Below are 19,315 nucleotides of genomic sequence, written 5' to 3'. Positions count from 1 at the left end.
GGGAAAAAGCTTGTTCTGCCCCACCCTCCCCATGGCACAAGCACAAACTCTGCTAATTTAAAACTGCAAATCTTATTTAAATCGGCATCAAACGCATTCAAATGGAGCAGAAACAATGATTAAAAACAATCTCATTGCCTCGGCTAATGATAGAATGAAAACCGTCTCTGAAAAAAAGTTGTTCTTATTCCATCCATCAGTCTAAATGCAGGATTTCCCAAGGTTGGCAACTTTTAAGACCTGTGGACTTCAATTCCCAGAATTCCCCAGCCAGCACAGGTCTTAAAGCCACCAATTTTGAGAAACCCCTGATCCAATGGATCTTGATGCTGAGCAGTGAATTGGGCCTTCATGCAACTGTCAGAATTTGGCTCAGGGGATTGCAAATTGTCTTTCAAGTGATGGCAGTGTCTGCAGGGTATGGTCAAAATGGCCACCTTGAGAGTGCAATCAAAGTTTTTATGGGCACACATAAATGGGAGCTTTAAATGCAACATCGTGGCAATTATCTTGACTTTTTTGACCACACACCCTGTAGAACATTTCTGAGTAGTCTATTGACATTTTCTAGCATAGAAATGACAAATGATGGTAGCAGCCAAAGAAAGGGATTCAACAACTTGCCTCCAGAAGTTGTGAATGCTCCAACACTGGAAGTTTTTAAGAAGAGGTTGGATAACCATTTGTCTGAAGTGGTGTAGGGTTTCCTGCCTAGGCAGGGTGTTGGACTAGAAGAGCTCCAAGAAGATCCCTTCCAACTCTGTTATTCTGTCCTGTCCTGTCCTGTCCTGTCCTGTCCTGTCCTGTCCTGTCCTGTCCTGTCCTGTCCTATTCTATTCTATTCTATTCTATTCTATTCTATTCTATTCTATTCTATTCTATTCTATTCTATTCTATTCTATTCTATTCTATTCTACTCTACTCTACTCTACTCTACTCTACTCTACTCTACTCTACTCTACTCATGTTTCAATCCTAACTGAAGACAGTACCAGTGGATGACCGATGGGGTGGTCAATGTAAGGTCCTCTGGATCTACCCTAATACACCCTACTACATTTACCTGTACTATTGCTATTAGCTTCTCATCTTCTCCTATTTCCTACTATCTTCTCCTATTGATACCTTATGATTTATCACTTGTTTGTATCTTATGATTAATTATTGTAAACTATAATTGATGAGCTACGACCTATCACTTTGTTGTTGTATGTGTGTACACTGAGAGCTTATGTACCGGAGACAAATTCCTTGTATGTCCTATCACATTTGGCCAATATTCCTATTCCTATTCCTATTCCTATTCCTATTCCTATTCCTATTCCTATTCCTATTCCTATTCCTATTCCTATTCCTATGCCTGCTGCCTGCAATTACTGCAAGTTCAAATCTCACCAGGCTCAAGGTTGATTCAGCCTTCCATCCTTCCGAGGTAGGTAAAATGAGGACCTGGATTGTGGGGGCAATAAGCTGACTTTGTATAAAAAAAGAACACTGCTTAGGGGGTGCCGAAAGCCCTACTAAGCAGGTATGTACAAAAGTATGAAGGCTATTGAAGCCGCCCTGAGTCTTCGGAGAAGGGCGGCATATAAATCGAACCAATAACTAAATAAATAAATTCCTATTCCTATTCTCAGCCTGATTCCTATCATTCCCATCAGGTCCTCTCTGCTAGATTTGGTGGGGCAAGTAGAAGCAATGATGGCCTTAAAACAACCCCAAGCAATTTTTAAACTGAGAAATAACATTTAAAGAGAAAGGGGGAAATAGTACAGGTAGTTCTCCATTTATAGTATTTGATTAGTGGCCGTTTGAAGTCACAAAGGCACTGAAAGGAGTGACTTATCACCAGTTTTTACATTTACAACCATTGTAGCATTTCCACGGTCATGTGATCAAAATGTGGATGCTTGGCAACTGGCGTGTATTTATGACAGTTATACTGTCCTGGGGTCATGTGATCACTATTTGTAACCTTCCCAGCTGGCTTCTGACAACCAAAGTCAGTGGGGGAAAGCCAGGTTCACTTAACAACTGCATGATTCATTTAACCACTGCAGTTAACAACTTTGGCAAAAAGATTGTAAAATGGGACCCAACTCACTTAACAACGGTCTTGCTTAGCAATGGAAATTTTCGGCTCAATTGCGGTTGTAAGTTGAGGACCACTTGTTACTGCAGGGATTGAAGTTGGCCTTTTTTTGAGGCAAGGTGTGTGTGATGATCTAAGCCAGGGGTCTCCAACCTTGGCAACTTTAAGACTTGTGGACTTCAACTCCCAGAATTCCTCAGCCAGGAAAGCAAAAATTCCTTCTCTGCGATTGGGCTGCAAAAATTGAGGTAAACAAAGAGAGCCAAGTTGTTATAAAGTAGTGGTTTAAGGCAGGGGTCTCCAACCTTGGCAACTTTAAGACTTGTTGACTTCAAATCCCAAAGTTCTTCAGCCAACTTTGCTTTGCCAGCTTTGCTGGCTGAGGAACTTTGGGAGTTGAAGTCCACAAGTCTTAAAGTTGCCAAGGTTGGAGATTCCTGATCTAAACTACGGTTCTTCTCAAAGGGTTTGGACCGGTTTGATGAAATCCAGGAAATCACTTGTTTTGCTTTGCCTCCTCTGTTTAGGTTTAGATCCAGCATTACAAGGTTATCCAGTGGAGACGTGGGAGTTGACTGGGAAGAGGCTGCTCCGCTTATCCTATCGGGATTTGGAGAACCTGGGCGTGAGCTGCATCGGCCACCAAGAGCTCCTCCTGGAAGCTGTGGAGCAGCTTTGCGTTTTGGTGAGTACCTGCGGAAAACAAATCCCGGCGAACCTTCAATGGACGGCCGATAGCTTTGGTAGAGAAAGGGTGAAACATTGTTTTCCTTACAGAATATCTGGGCGAGTGGTGGGTTACTCCCGGTTCACCCTGGTTCAGGCAAACTGGTAGCAGCGGCGGCAGGAGGCTCCGCCCAGCTGATGCCCGTCCAGGCATCATCGAAAACGCTCCACGCATGCGCAGAAGCGCTGTGTGCTCGCTACCGATAGCGAACCGGTAGTGCCGGGATTTGAAACCCACTATTGATCTGGGCCTGTACTCCTCTCTCTAGAACTACGAGCTGACCACCTCCAACCTGAGGACGCTCGCCGAGAAGCTGCAAGGGATCATTCGGACGATCGAGGTCTGCATTCTGAGTCGCAGGAAAGTGAGCACTTATCACGGAGCGGCTGCCGAAAAGTCCAGCTTGGATCTCCTGGCATCTGTGGTGGAGCTGATCAGTGCTGCTAAAGGCCTCTTTTTATGGCTGAACAGGTACTCACCTATTTGCTTGGATGTTGGGAAGGGTGTGCGTATCCCAGGGCTGCTCTCATCTTGATAAAACATGGGAGGGCAGTGTGTAGTTGCTCATCATTTCCTGCTGCCCTCAATAAACAATCACAGTCCACTTCTTGAAAGTGCCGTTTGCTTTAGTCTCTTGTCGAGTGGGTGGGAGAGGAAACGCAACAGAAAGGCCGAGGTGGGATGCCAGAGAAAGAGAGATCAGGTGGCTCTGTCAATTTTTAGCTATGGCTCTGACCTTTGTTTTTGGAAACCCCACCTGTTACTGACACGTGCCTCTGTAGATCCTTTTCAAGAAAAAGGCAGTTTGTCCCCTCCTGAGATAAATTACGGATTAGAAAAACCTTTCCCAAACCTGAGGTTTCCTGGATGGGTTGGATTGCAAATATGAACGTCCAATCGTATTTTGAAACATTCGAAGAGAATCAGATTAAAAGTGGTTTCATGTGAACCCAATCAAGTTCAAGACTTCCTTCCTTCCTCTCTCCCTCCCTCCCTCCCTCCCCTCTTTCTTTCTTTCTTTCTTTCTTTCTTTCTTTCTTTCTTTCTTTCTTTCTTTCTTTCTTTCTTTCTTTCTTGTTCAAGCCTCTCTTCCTCCTCTCTTTCTTTCTTTCTCTCTCTCTCTCTTTCTTCCTCCCTCCCTCCCTTCTTTCCTTCCTTCCTCCCTTCTTTCTTTCTAGTTCAAGCCTTCCTCCCTTTCTCCCTTCCCTCCTCTTTCTTTCTTTCTTTCTCTTTCTTCCTCCCTCCCTCCCTCCCTCCATTATTTCTCTTTCTTTCTCTTTCTTCCTCCCTCCCTCCCTCCTTTCTATCTATCTATCTATCTTATCTATCTTATCTATCTATCTATCTATCTATCTATCTATCTATCTATCTATCTATCTATCTATCTAGTTCAAGCCTGCCTCCCTCCCTCCTCTCTTTCTTTCTTTCTTTCTCACTCACTCACTCTTTCTTTCTCCCTCCCTCCCTTCTTCCTTTCTTTCTTTCCTTCCTTCCTTCCTTTCTTTCTAGCTCAAGTCTTCCTCCCTCTCTCCCTTCCCTCCTCTCTTTCTTTCTCTTTCTCTCTCTCTTTCTGCCTTCCTCCCTTTCCTTCCTTCCTTCCTTCCTTTCTTCCTTTCTTTTTTCTTCCTTTCTTTTTTCTTTCTTCCTTCCTTCCTTCCTTCCTTCCTTCCTTCCTTCCTTCCTTCCTTTCTTTCTTTCTTTCTTTCTTTCTTTCTTTCTTTCTTTCTTTCTTTCTTTCCACCAGTACCTGTCTGGCACCGGCAGAAAAACACTGATAAATTGTCAAAATACTGTATATTGATTGAGGTTAGCACCTGGCCTTTATTACACTTGACATAGTTTAGTTCAACTGAAGTCAAGAAGGCTGTTTATTGCTTTGCTTTTACTGTATGAGGGTGCCTACTCTGAATTTGAGTGCCCTAGAAATGTAGTTGTTTTAGGCTGACCTGTGAAGTGAATCAGTGCAGGTGAATAGGAGTCTTCCTGCTTTAAAAAAAACACGTAAACAGAAAGAACTTTTAGCCATGTCCACTTCCTCCACCTGGCCTCTAGTAGTTTGCCTGAACAACAGAATCTAACCGGGAGCTTACAAGTCTACTCTTGCAGGTATCTCTTCTCCCACCTGCATGATTATTCAGCCAGCCGAGACATCATCTGGCTTTGTGGTGATCTGGCAGAGACCGTGCAGAAGGTAGGTAGTAGTGGGTAGCACTTTGGTCAGGGAAGAATTTTACAGCACAGGGATGGGTTATACCCACCCTGCAAATTAGTTGGAACAAGAGCATTTTAAGAAAAATCTATTTTTCCTGAATAAATGGTTGTATGGATGGTTAAGTATTTCTATGTTGTGTGGCTAATGGGGTAATGTGCTTTATTCTGTGATGGTATTCATATACTATATTAACATTTGTAAGGATATAATCTGTAGGTATTCTTACAGGTTAAATGTGTTGAAAGAGGAAACAATAATCATGTTGCATGTCTTGGAAACTGTTGGACAGTATATTTCCTCCACCTGTTGTATAACTAGATAAAACTAGATAAAATTATCTAGTTATCAACAGATGGAACCCAACTAAATGCTCTTTGGGAAAAGAGACATCCAGGGGATCCTGTTTCGCTGATCTATGCCTCCCTGCAACTGGGAGAGTTAAAAGAGCCGAGGTGGCGCAGTGGTTAGGGTGCAGTACTGCAGCTACTTCAGCTGACTGCTAGTTCAGCAGATCAGCGGATCAAATCTCACCGGCTCAAGGTTGACTCAGCCTTCCATTCTTCCGAGGTGGGTAAAATGAGGACCCAGATTATTGGGGGCAATATGCTATTTAGTATACTGTCTTTGGTGTAAGCCGCCCAGAGTCCTCGGAGAGTGGGCAGCATAGAAATATGACTAATAAATTAATAAATAAAATAAATAAACTCTCATCCTTAAGAAAGCTGGCCGGTGCTGTTGGGAATGATAGTTGAGCAAGATGTGATTGGCTTATGACCCACCGGCTCATAGGAAAGCTAGAGAAGATGGTGAAGGCATTTATTCTGGGAGGTGATGACAATCTATCCATGCCTGAGATTTAATGTTGGCTAACTGAAAACGAGAGTAGAGAAGCTGAACTTGAGTGAACTGACAGAAATGGCAGCTGACCAGGAAGGGTGGGAGGAATAAACAGGAGAAGGAGTAAACAAAGTTGGAACGGGGGGGGGACCGGTCAGTTGTCTTTTATAGAAGTCATCCTGTGACTCACACTTTGGGATCGGAGGCAGGGCTGGGTGCTGGAGTTCTCAGATGTTCCTGCTAAAAGGGAAACAAACGGGCTGAAAGTTACAACCTGTTTAGGAGAGAGAACTACAAATTAAGGTAGGTTCTTCAGTAATCATTCTAAGAATAGCCATTGGGTGTTTTCCTACCACCTCGCTTTCCTTATATATGTATCTCTGTGTGTATGTCTTGTTCTTGCATGGAATCTGTGGAATTTGCTGGGGAGGTTTCACAATAGATAGTTATGCTGGAAATGACATTTAAGAGTTTAAGAGTTTATTAGATTTCTATATCGCCCTTCTCCCAAAGGACTCAGGGCGGTGTACAGCCATATTAAAACACATAGATTTATAAAATTTAAAACCAATTAAAATCGAATATAAAATTTGGCCGCAAATTAAAACATACATACATTTTAAAAATTCATACTAGGCCAGTCCGGCTTGCTGAAACAGAAGGGTCTTAAGGGCACGGCGAAAAGTACGCAGGTCGGGGAGCATATGAACCTCTAGGGGCAGCTCATTCCAGAGGGTTGGTGCCCCCATAGAGAAGGCTCTCCCCCTGGGTGTCACCAGTCGGCATTGTTTGGCCGACGGCACCCTGAGGAGTCCCTCTCTGTGGGAGCGTATTGGCCGGTGGGAGGTTGTTGCTGGCAGAAGGCGGTCTCGTATATACCCAGGTCCTAAACCATTTATTTAACCAAAGCATGAGAAAGGATAGGAGGGTGCATAGAAGAATCGCCCCAATGCAGGACAATGTGTAGATTTAAATGGGCAGCGGGGGAAGGGGAGGGGAGAAACAGGAAGCTTGCCCAGTTTCACCTGAAGATGCAGAGATTAAACTTGAGATAACTGTGTACGAATCTTAAGCGCAGTTTCTGTATCTCCCTGTCTTTAGGAAGGAAGCTGTTTTCGACTAGTTTTTTTTACTGCTCTGTTTTAGTCACCTTATGCATCCTTGGCAGTTTCTAGATTAGTGAGACTTCTAGAGTTGATATCTACGTATCTTGGTTTCCTCAGATGTTATCTTTAGTGAAGCGTGCAAACCAGCATTTGCATTGCCTGCACTGGATGAGGAGAGTACATCTTTTTCATTCTGTCCTGGCTACTTTTTTACAATTGAGAGCGTTTTAACAAACTGCATCACTCTTTGATTTAGTGGCGGCAGTGCCTCAGATAGAAAGTCCTTACAGAGAGTGGTAAGGACAGCGGAGAAGATTATAGGAAGTTCGCTTCCCACCATTCAGGATATTGCTTATAAGCACTATGTGCTTAGAGCTCAAAGCATCGTTAGGGACCCCACCCACCACCCACCCCATGGTCTGTTTCTGTTTCTGCCCTCTGGGAGGAGGTTTTGAAGTATCTATAGCAGGATTACTAGATTCTGTAACAGCTTTATTTCTTATGTCATCCATCTTATAAATTCTCAGGATTCTTTCCCTCCCCCCTCCCCCACCCCGGTCATTTATAGTCATACATCCGAACTAGACTGAGATTTCTCTGTGTCATATGTGGTGGGGTGGGGGTGGGGTATATGCATAATGGTTATCTTTTGAGAACTGAATGCAAGAAAATTTCATTTTAATCTATGCTTATCAGTGTACATTTAAAATGACAAGTTTTATTCTATTCTATTCTACTCTACTCTACTCTACTCTACTCTATTCTATTCTATTCTATTCTATTCTTTTTCTACATGTCTAGAAGTTGCCATAGTTAGGAAACTTTTGTTCAATATTATTGGCACTATTAATAACTTGATCGGAGTCTTTTCTAGTTCCGCTTCTTTTTTTTTTCCACCATTCAATCGGAGACTGCCTGGATAAACCCCTGCCATTTTCTTGGCAAGGTTTTTCAGAAATGGTTTGTCATTACCTCCTTCCTGGGGCTGAGAATGTGTGACTGATCCAAAGTCACCCACCTGACTTTGTGCCTGAGGCAGGACTAGAACTCACCATCTTCTGGTTGGTAGTCTGGTGCCTTAACCACTGCACCAAACTGGCTCTATACTGTATGCTAAATAACTTTTATGTGTAAAGTACTCTACCGTGAGCTGAAAAAGAGGTGAAATCTTATACCCTGTGTCAGGGGTGGGTTCTACTTACTTTACTACCGGCTCGCAAAGGGACCGCGTGCGTGTGTGCGCTTCTGTGCATGCGCAAAAACTTTTTGATGACATCCAGGTCAGTGAGCGGAGCCTCCCGCCAGTTTTACTACCGGTTCTTGTGAACCGGTCCGAACCAGGGGCAATCCACTACTGCCCTATTTCCCCCAAAATAAGACATCCCCTGATCGGGCTTTTGAGCACATGGCAATAAGGCAAAGTGCTTATTTCAGGGTTCAAAAAAATATAAGGGTCTTATTTTTGGGGAAACACAGTATCATTTTATGCTGTTAAGTATGGTAACTAACATACTGAGGTAATAAGCCATTCAGACTCCAACATTCTTCCCAATGTTATTTCCTTTCAAATTTTTTCTCCCCTTCCTCCTCCTCCTCCTCCTCCTCCTCCTCCTCCTCCTCCTCCTCCTCCTCCTCTTTCAGATTCTTGCTATACAACCCCTATTAGAATTGTGAAATTGACTGGGAATAATGGAAATTGACTCCAATAGTGTTGTTTAAATAGTGAAATTGATAGAAAAATAGCAAGAAGGTCAATGGGAGGGGCACTGCCTTACAAGAAGGACAACAAAGATGATTAAGGGACTGGAGGCTAAAACATTTGAAGAACTGGCTATTGGGTACGTCTTACAAGAAGGACAACAAAGATGATTAGGGGACTGGAGGCTAAAACATTTGAAGAACTGGCTATTGGGTACGTCTTACAAGAAGGACAACAAAGATGATTAGGGGACTGGAGGCTAAAACATTTGAAGAACTGGCTATTGGGTACGTCTTACAAGAAGGACAACAAAGATGATTAAGGGACTGGAGGCTAAAACATTTGAAGAACTGGCTATTGGGTACGTCTTACAAGAAGGACAACAAAGATGATTAGGGGACTGGAGGCTAAAACATTTGAAGAACTGGCTATTGGGTACGTCTTACAAGAAGGACAACAAAGATGATTAAGGGACTGGAGGCTAAAACATTTGAAGAACTGGCTATTGGGTACGTCTTACAAGAAGGACAACAAAGATGATTAGGGGACTGGAGGCTAAAACATTTGAAGAACTGGCTATTGGGTACATCTTACAAGAAGGACAACAAAGATGATTAGGGGACTGGAGGCTAAAACATTTGAAGAACTGGATATTGGGTACGTCTTACAAGAAGGACAACAAAGATTATTAGGGGACTGGAGGCTAAAACATTTGAAGAACTGGCTATTGGGTACATCTTACAAGAAGGACAACAAAGATGATTAGGGGACTGGAGGCTAAAATATTTGAAGAACTGGCTATTGGGTACGTCTAGTCTAATAAAAAGAAGAACTGGGGTGGCACGATAGCAGTCTTCCAATATCTAAGGGGCTGCCACAAAGAAGGAGTCAACCTATTCTCCAAAGCATCTGAAGGCAGAAAGAGAAGCAATGGATGGAAACTAATCAAGGAGAAGACCAACCTAGAAATAAGGAGAAATTTCCTGACAGAACAATTAATCAGTGGAATGGCTTGCCTTCAGACCAGTGGTGGGTTGCTCCGGGTTTGCACCGGTTTGCAAGAACCGGTAGTAAAAATTTGTAGTAGTTCAGAGAACCGGTAATAACATTGGCTGGCCACACCCTGAACCGGTCCCTGGTCCGAAGGGGAAGGGTTCAACCGAAGAGGTTGTAGGAAAAAAAAATGCCTTTAAAAGCCTCTGGTGATCCCAGCTGAGTTGCCTGATCGTCAGAGGCTTTTAAAAGCATTTTTTTCTGCAACCTCTTAAGGTTGTAGAAAAAATGCTTTTAAAAGTTAAAAAAAAAAAGTTGGCCACGCCCACCCAGTCACATTACCCCCCACCAAGCCATGCCCATAAAATAAGCCACTCCCACAGAACCAATAGTAAAATATTTTAGAACCTACCCCTGCTTCAGACGTTTTGGGTGCTCCATCACTGGAGCTTTTTAAGAAGAGATTGGACAGCCATTTGTCTGAAATGGTATAGGGTCTCCAGCTTGAGGAGGGGGTTGGACTAGAAAACCTCTAAAGTCCCTTCCATCTCTGTTGTTTACTCTGAACAAGCAAAAGCTAAGTTTAAAAAATTGCTCAAATGTATGATATTAGCTGATCAAGATTGGGCTAAAAAACAAGTAAGTTCAAAACTTGAACTTGCGGTGCTCCTAGATGACAAAACGTTGCCACCTTTTAGAATTTCCTGTATCTTCCATGATTGAGTGGTGGGATTGTTGTTGAGAGTTATTTGCCTTTATTTAAATAAAGGCATTAAGTGGAAAAGAGAGCAATAACAACAAGATTAAGAGCTGCTCATACATATACAGTAGATACATGAATAAGTTGCTTCCAGACATAGATCATGCATGGATGACCTTGATGAATTATGGCCATCCTTTATTAAAACAGTTTTGTAAAACTTCATATACATATTTCCCATAGTTATAAGATGCATGCCTCCTGTTCTTAAGCTGATAAAGTGACCATTTTAAGATTAAACCCCATTCCTAGTTGACTCTATTTAAAGCTTTGGGCAATGCATGGGTCTCCAAATTCCACGCCACTCGGAATAGGAATCGCCATGAATCCAATTAGGAGGAGGATTGGAATGCCATCTGAATTTCTGTGAATTCATCATACCTTTGGTCTTGGTGAAATGTTGTCTAGTTCAACTAGAAAGGTGGTCTAGTTTGAATCAACAATCCTAGCTTCTATTAATATACCTTTCTTTGCATTTGTCCTTATAGGAGTGCACTGTATCTGAAAGAGAGGACCGAATTTTGCTGATCGTAAGTAGTGAAAAGATCCGGGTTCCCACCACAGTATTGAAACTACAAATTCCCCAACCTTCTATGGATCAATAGCCATATAATTGCCTTATATACAGAATCTTAAGGGACGCAGTGACTCAGTGGCTAAGACGCCGAGCTTGTCGATCGAGAGGTCGGCAGTTCAGTGGTTCGAATCCCTAGTGCCGCGTAACAGGGTGAGCTCCCGTTACTTGTCCCAGCTTCTGCCAATCTGGCAGTTTGAAAGCACGTAAAGAATGCAAGTAGAAAAATAGGGATTATCTTTGGTAGGAAGGTAACAGCTTTCTGTGCGTCTTTGGCATTTAGTCATGTCGGCCACATGACCACAGAGATGTCTTCGGACAGTGCTGGCTCTTCAGCTTTGAAACGGAGATGAGCTCCGCCCCCTAGAGTCGGGAACGACTAGCACATATGTGCGAGGGGAACCTTTACCTTTTACAGAATCTTAAATGGGTTCATCTGAAAAGTCAGTGGTGGAGATGCAGGTATCTTCCTAACTCCTCCTCTTCTCCAATTAGCACACAAAAAAAGAAACTTGGGGGATTAGACCAAGGATAATCTAGACCTCTAGGCTAGACCATCTGGTCAGCCAGATGTCTATTGGAAATACTTTATTGCCCTACATCCATCCCCAGGCAGGCATGGGCAAATTCTGAAGGATAAGGGCCAAAACTATGCCTCTTGATCTGATGGGAGGGGGTGTCATAAGAAGTTGTCCTAAGGGGCTGTAGAATGGGTTTTAATTTGGGGCCAATTTTAAACCACACACAGTACTGGGATTGCTGTGAACCACAAATGGTGTAACCAAAGCCTTCTATAGGTAACCATCACCGTATCTTTAGTGGGGAAGCATTGTTTATTTCTACATAAGTACTTTATTTATTTATTTATTTATTTATTTATTTATTTATTTATTTATTTATTTATTTATTTATTTATTTATTTATTTATTTATTTATTTATTTAAATTTGTATACCGCCTTTCTCCAGCAAGACTCAGGGCAGTGAACAGCCAGAATAAAACAGAACATACAAAATTTAAAAACAGTTTAAAATAATTAAATATTTTTGGCCGCAATTTAAAACAAACCCAATTAAAATCAATTAAAATTAACCAAAACTATGGGATCAAGCCAACCCGGCTAGGTGAAATAAATAAGTTTTCAGGGCCCGACGAAAAGTCTGGAGATCTGATATTATACGTATCTCTGGGGGGAGGTTGTTCCAAAGGGCGGGCGCTGCTACAGAGAAGGCTCTCCCCCTGGGGGTCGCCAGCCGACACTGTTTGGCGGACGGCACCCTGAGGAGGCCCTCTCTGTGCGAGCGTACTGGCCGGTGGGAGGCTATTGGTGGCAGAAGGCAGTCTCGTAAATACCCGGCCCTAAGCCATGGAGCGCTTTAAAGGTGGTCACCAACACCTTGAAGCGCACCCGGAAGACCACTGGGAGCCAGTGCAGCTCGCGCAGGAGAGGTGTCACATGGGAGCACCCCGTTGCTCCCATAATCCCCCGCGTGGCTGCATTCTAGACCAGCTGGAGCCTCTGGGTGCACCCCAGGGGGAGCCCCATGTAGAGAGCATTAGATTTCTTTTTGACTGTTTCCTAAGTGATCTGAAAAAATCTGCAGAAGGTCTGTATAAATAACGCAGTAGTGGTGAAATCTTTCCTGGTTTGCCACCAGATTGCTGCCCGCACATGTGGTGTGTGCCAAACATCTGCGTGCGCACGCATGCGCAGTGTGCACCAAATGCATGCAGTGCACGCCAAATGCACATTGCATGCATAGTACATAGTACTCCAAATGTGCGCTGCACACGGAAAAAGTCTTGGGAAGGTAAGTAAAACAGTGAGGGGGGTGGAACAGCTGTGCCGCGTAATTTAGATTCACTAGAAAGCAGGATTTCCTGCTGTCTATCAATTTTAAATCGTGCGGCACAGCTGATCGTCGGAAATATCGGTTTGGACCAACCGGTAGCTTTTATCACTACCAGTTCGCCTGAACCGGTGCGAACCGGTAGGATTTCACCACTGACTTAGTAGCATTTGCCCAGTTGTAGCTGAGCTCCATTTCCCAGGTCCATGGTTTATATGTTGGGGCTCCTTGGATCTCACTTGTTCTTAGAGGGGTCAATCTTGAGGACACCACTGTACAGGGCAGCTCAAGCCATGCTTCCCCAGAGCTTTTGCCTTTATACTCTGCAGGGAAGACACATTTCTGGAATCTGTGAGCATATTTTACACTGCAGCCCAGCAAACCACCTGGATCAAACAGCCGTCTTGGAAAGGGTGGAACTTGAGCCTGCAGGTCCAGAAGATAATTTGGTGAGTCTGGTACTGTCAGTACTACAGCTCTTCTGGACAAAAAGAGTAGAAGTCACTCCACCAACTTAATACTGTACCATTTCTTGACTACAAATATCCCTTTCCTCTCTTTTGGGTACTCATTAGGGATCTTAGCAAGGTTTTTGGGTATGATCTAAACCAGTGTTTCTCAACCTTGGTAGCTTGAAGATGGGTGGACTTCAACTCCCAGAATCCCCCAGCCAGCAGCGCTGGCTGGGGGATTCTGGGAGTTGAAGTCCACCCATCTTCAAGCTACCAAGGTTGAGAAACACTGATCTAAACCATTAGTGAGCAGAGGCACACTGTCTTCTGACCTTTTCACACATATTTTCCTCTCCATGTGATTTACTCAGTTCTACACAAATCTTGTATGATAAATAAGGTTTGCCTGGCAGATCTAAAAGGGTTTGGACCACACTGGTATTCTTGTACGCTCCCACAGCAAAGAGAGAGGTCTGAGATATCTTTGGGGAATCTGATGTTTTGAGGAAGTGTCTAAAATGTCTGAAGAGGGAAAACATAAAGGGAGAGAAAGGAAGAGCCAAAATAGCCAAAGTGTGCTCAGGGGACATGGGATGCTGAAGGACCATTGCCAGGGCAGATGAAGAATGGGGTTTAGTTTAGTTTAGTTTAGTTTATTGTCATTGCACACGATACAACAAAATTAAATACCGTCTTCAGTGTACATTATAGCTATAAAAATAAAAACACAAACATACATCCTTTACATTCTATGTAATTGAAATTGAAAACCCAATATTGCAGTATACCGTAGAATTCAATATGGTTATTGCCCTGGGATAGAAGCTGTTTTTCAGCCTATTTTTCCTTGTTTTTATTGTCCTGTACCATCTGCCAGATGGTAATAGTTAAAAAAAAGGGGGTGCCCAGGATGAAATGGATCTTTAAGAATGTTTTGAACTTTCTTAAGGCAGCGGGAGCTATAAAGCTCTTCCAAAGAGGGGAGAAGGCAACCAGTGATCCTCTGGGCAATGACGTTGATCCTCTGGAGTGGTGTCTTATCTGCCACTGTGCAATTGGCAAACCATGCACAGGTGCAATAAGTGAAGGAGAGAAGAGTTTAGCATGGAGGAGTTGGCCTCCTGAAGAACTTCATGTTGTAACGTCTTGTTCCAGGTCCCATCATGTGATAGATACCATGAGAACTTATATAGATGCCTTTATGGAGTCATTCTTCCAGGAGTTTCAGAAAAGGGCCCCTTTATCAGTCTTATCTTGCTATGGTTGGAAGAGGAATTTCCCCCATGTACCACACAAGCTTGACCTATATCAACATCTATCATTCTCAACTATGCAGCTAATCTCTATGTGGACATCCCCTCATTTATTTTAGGGTCCTTTGCTAAAAAGAACCATGATTAATACCCCAGCTTTGGCTTGTCCATTCCTGGATAGTTTTTCTATATGTAGTTTATAATTATAATTCTATATAACTACTGTATACATATATAAAATGATCCGGGAATTAACAACCCCAAACTGGGACATACATATGGCCCATGTCACAGTTGTTTACATATGAAATTGCCTTCCACTGGGTTGGTCCATCTTGGCTGGTTTTGCATCATCTGGCATTCCTCAACCTGGATGTTTTGGACCTCCTTCAAATGTTTTGGACCTCCTACCCTCCACAGCAAGTTTGGGGATTGGCTGGAGATGAATGCGGTCAAATTATCTGAAGGGTGGTGCATTAGGAAAGGCTGATCGCCTTCGATGAGCCATTGCTATCCAGTGACTCGACAGGAACTGAACGTACAAGCAAGCGAGGCAGCTGTCTCTTGCGGAGCCAGAGTTGAGCTGATAAGCATGTCTCCTAAATCTTCTCTCTGCAGGGCCTAGAGATTAAGTCCTTGCCCTCCTGTCTCCATTTGATATCGGGGACTGCCCGAGAGGTGAGTGTACGGTGGGAGCGGGTTCAGTTCATAGCTCTGCCTCTCCCCCTCCGAGGCAACATTCCCAAGATTAGCAGGCAGGGTCACCATAACTCCAGCCTTTAAAATAGACCCTCCTCTGCAACAGGCCAGTTCATCTTTTTTTTTCAAACCGTTGCCTGTGAAAATGTGGCTCTAATCCAATTGTCATTATTGCTTCTCCCCCCTCCCCCCCATGGGGATTCTGCATCATACTTGGCTAATTACCATTTATCCCTTCCCCTCCTCTCCTTGGCACAACTGCCTCCTTCGTTCCCTTGCATTCTTTATTGAGTAGAATTAACCAAAAGGTCAAACTTGAAGTTAATACTTAATCCCCTGGGCAGGAATCTTTCCTCCTCCACCCCCGAGAGTTTTGACTTTTTCTGTCCAAAAAAGTTTCTTGCTATAATTATACAAACCGTGAGACTGTCCGTACTGCCTTTTCAGCCCTTTCCCTCCCAAGGCAGTCTTGTCCTTGAGGGTCTTCTGTTTTTCATTTCTCTTCCAGATTCCTGTTGACCAGTACAGCAAGGTCTTCCCAGGTGATGAAATAGTCCAAGTCAATGACCAGGTGGTGGTAAGTCAAATCTTCTTCTCTGCTTGGTTCCTGGGGCAGGATGTACTGTGGTGCTGAGCTACCTTATAAGGGAGAGATTAAACTGAATGGGGCAGTCCTTCATTATCACTTGCCTTAATTTTTATGCTGCGTGAAGTTGCTTTGCTGGATGATGGGGAGATCCTTTATGGCCAAGAAAAGCATCTCTTCCCTACTTCTCTTCTTAAAAACTTCCAGGGTTGGAGCATTCACAACTTCTGGAGGCAAGTTGTAACAATTAATTAGTGGAACAACTTGCCTCCAGAAGTTGCGAATGCTTCAACCCTGGAAGTTTTTAAGACGAGATTGGACAATCTTTTTCTGGAGGCAACTGGACTTTCTTGTTTTTTCTTTGAAGACATTTTGCTTCTCATCCAAGAAGCTTCTTCAGCTCTGACAGCATATTCCTTGCAGTCAGCTGGTCATTTACATTCTTTTAGAGGGTTGTTATTTTTGAAACACTTGGGGGTTTATCTGTGTCCTCAGGGTTACCCAAGATTGGATGACCGTTTGTCTGAAGTGGTGTAGGGTTTTCTGCCTAAGCAGGGGGGTTGAAGACCTCCAAGGTCCCTTCCAATTCTGTTATTATTCTATTCTATTCTACTTCTGAAGGAGAAAAGATGGAGAAGTTTCCATGTGCTAACATATGTATATAAACATAAACTTCAATATAATTAAACTAGGATTTAGCTGCTTATTATTGTGAGAGAGACTTTGTTTGAGTGTTGCCCACCTGCTAAGTGGTGATGGGTGACTTCCAACTTTCCTGGCTTCTCTTCCTGTGATTGTGTATCTTTAAGTTGGAATAAAGGTAAAGGTTCCCCTCGCACATAATGTGCTAGTCGTTCCCGACTCTAGGGGGCGGTGCTCATCTCCGTTTCAAAGCTGAAGAGCCAGCACTGTCCGAAGACGTCTCGGTGGTCATGTGGCTGGCATGACTAAACGGTGAAGGCACACGGAGCATTGTTACTTTCCCACCAAAGTGGTCCCTATTTTTCTACTTGCATTTTTTACGTGCTTTCGAACTGCTAGGTTAGCAGAAGCTGGGACAAGTAAGGGACGCGGTGGCTCAGTGGCTAAGATGCTGACTTGTCGATCAAAAGTTCAGTGGTTTGAATTCCTAGTGCCGCATAACGGGGTGAGCTCCGTCTCAACACCTTTTTTACATCGTGGCGACCAAAACTGAATGCAGTATTCCAAGTGTGGCCTTACCAAGGCATTATAAAGTGGTATTAACACTTCACGTGATCTTGATTCTATCCCTCTGTTTATGCAGCCTAGAACTGTGTTGGCTTTTTTGGCAGCGGCTGCACACTGCTGGCTCATATCTAAATCTACAGGTAGTCCTCGGCTTAAGACCACAATTGAGACCAGAAATTCTGTTGCTAAGCAAGACGATTGTTAAGGGAATGATGCTCAATTTTATGAGTTTTTTTTTACCACAATTGTTGAGCAAATCACTGCAGTTGTTAAAGGAATCATGCAGTCAATAAGCAAATCTGGCCTCCCCCCATTGATTTTGTTTGTCAAAAGGCAACCTGGGATGGTCTCAAATGGCAATGACATGATGCCAAGATGCTTCAATAATACATGCTGGTAGCCAGGTGCTTGAATGTTGATCATGTGACCATGGGGATGCTGTGACGGTCATAATTGTGAGGACCAGTTGCAAGTCACTTTTTTCAGTGCCCTTGTAACTGAATGGTCACTAAACAAGCGATTGTAAGGACCACCTGTATGTAAAATGATGCTTTTGTATCTTGCTTCACGACGCAGTATGCATAATAATCAATGTGTCAAATGATAACAGCAATCAAAACCCTCATTCTTATCATTAAAAGTAAGGCAAATGGTTGATTGTGCAGGTGGGGTGGACCCGGATGAATCTCGTGAAGAAGCTTCTAGAATCCAGTCGAGTGACATTGGTGCTGAAGAAAATCCCACTGGTTTCTTCAGAGTCTTCCCGTTCCCCAGAATCTCCTCTTCACCAGCAAGTAAGTTTAGGCCAGGTCAAGCTTCCCAGCCTCGTGCTTCACAGAGGAAAAAACTTCAACTCCCACAATTCTCAGCCCCTACAACTTTTGAAGCATATGTTGCAATGTCCAGACAATGCACCAATCATTGCAATGTCCACCCAATGCCAGAACCTGATTGGTCCGGAATTCTGCTTCATATAGAAGAGGGCACATCTGTTTGCCCGAAGAGATTGTGTATGAAATCGGCAGCCATAGTTCTCCACTTTCCGTAGGGAAAAGGATGAGGGATGGTTCTTGGACCATCTCTTTATCTTTAGAGCAGTGTTCCTCAATCTGAACAATTTTTAAGATGTGTGGACTTCCACATGCTGGCTGGGGAATTCTGGGAGTTGTAGTCCACACATTTTAAAGTTGCTGAGGTTGAGAAACACAGCTTTAGGACATCTTTATAGAGTTAAATTAAAACTTGGACCACACGTTTTCTGAATAGTTTTTATCCCAGAGCTATAATTGCACTCAGCAATGAACTAAAGGGCCACCATCAGTGAGCTGTTGGACAGTATTACTTGGTCTGTTGTGTGGATGTTTGGGTGGTTTAGGGGTGGGGAATTTGTGGTGGGTGGGGGTGTGTTTGGGGATTGTTATGTGTGTTGGACCTGGTCTTTGGGTGTTAAGTGAATTTCATTGTATGGGTATACTGTGTATACACGTACAATGACAATAAAGTTATTATTATTATTATTAAGGGCAAACCCTGTCATGTGGTAGATTGGAGTGGTTATCTTAGGGAGCAATATAGTACAGGGGTGAAATCCAGCAGGTTGTGGAGAACCGGTAGCGGAAATTTTGAGTAGTTCAGAGAACCGGCAAATACCACCTCTGGCTGGCCCGACAGTGGGGTGGGAATGGGGATTTTGCAGTATCCTTCACCTGGAATGGGGTGGGAATGGAGATTTTGCAGTATCCTTCCCCTGCCACACCCACCAAGCCACACCACGCCCACCAAGCCATGCCCCCGAACCGGTAGTAAAAAAATTTGAATTTCACCACTGATGTAGTACCTATGGTTGTATTGTGCTAGTGGGACAACCCAGGGAATATCGTACTCTCTCATTCCTAAAATGCAATTTCGCAAAATCAGAGACCTTGGTTCCCATCTATATTTTATGAACCATGGAATAGATTTGCATCTTTTAAATTCCCCCCCCCCAATGGAGAACCCCCAGGATCATTATCCTACTTCACCCTCCTTGCTTAGATGCCCTCTTACCATTTGCCAATCCCTAAAGATCTCTCTGGTCTATCTTTCCAAGATCTTAGGCCACCCCAATAGTAATAATAATAATAATAATAATAATAAACACCAACTTGATTTTACATTAAAAAAGCAAGACAGGCACCTTGGAAATTCCATTGTCCTCTATCTCCAAATATACCAGTGATTCATCTCCCACTTTTATGAGTTCCCGGGAGTTTCATTGGTGACTCAAC

General features: G+C 43.4%; 1 protein-coding gene across 2 annotated transcripts in view; it reads left to right on the top strand.

Annotated features, from left to right (window-relative positions):
- The window catches only part of CNKSR1 (connector enhancer of kinase suppressor of Ras 1), a 39,167-nt gene that overhangs the window by 3,994 nt on the left and 15,858 nt on the right, over window positions 1-19,315 (top strand). For both annotated transcript variants that reach the window (XM_087876293.1, XM_087876292.1), the window contains exons 3-10: window positions 2,620-2,777; window positions 3,088-3,290; window positions 4,926-5,010; window positions 10,915-10,956; window positions 13,179-13,298; window positions 15,173-15,232; window positions 15,762-15,830; window positions 17,714-17,842. In XM_087876293.1, the coding sequence (XP_087732419.1) occupies window positions 2,620-2,777; window positions 3,088-3,290; window positions 4,926-5,010; window positions 10,915-10,956; window positions 13,179-13,298; window positions 15,173-15,232; window positions 15,762-15,830; window positions 17,714-17,842 (866 nt within the window). The remainder of the gene's footprint in view (window positions 1-2,619; window positions 2,778-3,087; window positions 3,291-4,925; window positions 5,011-10,914; window positions 10,957-13,178; window positions 13,299-15,172; window positions 15,233-15,761; window positions 15,831-17,713; window positions 17,843-19,315) is intronic.

The sequence above is a fragment of the Pantherophis guttatus genome, chromosome 10, assembly GCF_059756535.1.
Source record: "Pantherophis guttatus breed Tessera chromosome 10, ASM5975653v1, whole genome shotgun sequence".
NCBI classification, from domain to species: Eukaryota; Metazoa; Chordata; class Lepidosauria; order Squamata; family Colubridae; genus Pantherophis; species Pantherophis guttatus.
This window is presented reverse-complemented; position numbering and strand designations above follow the sequence as displayed.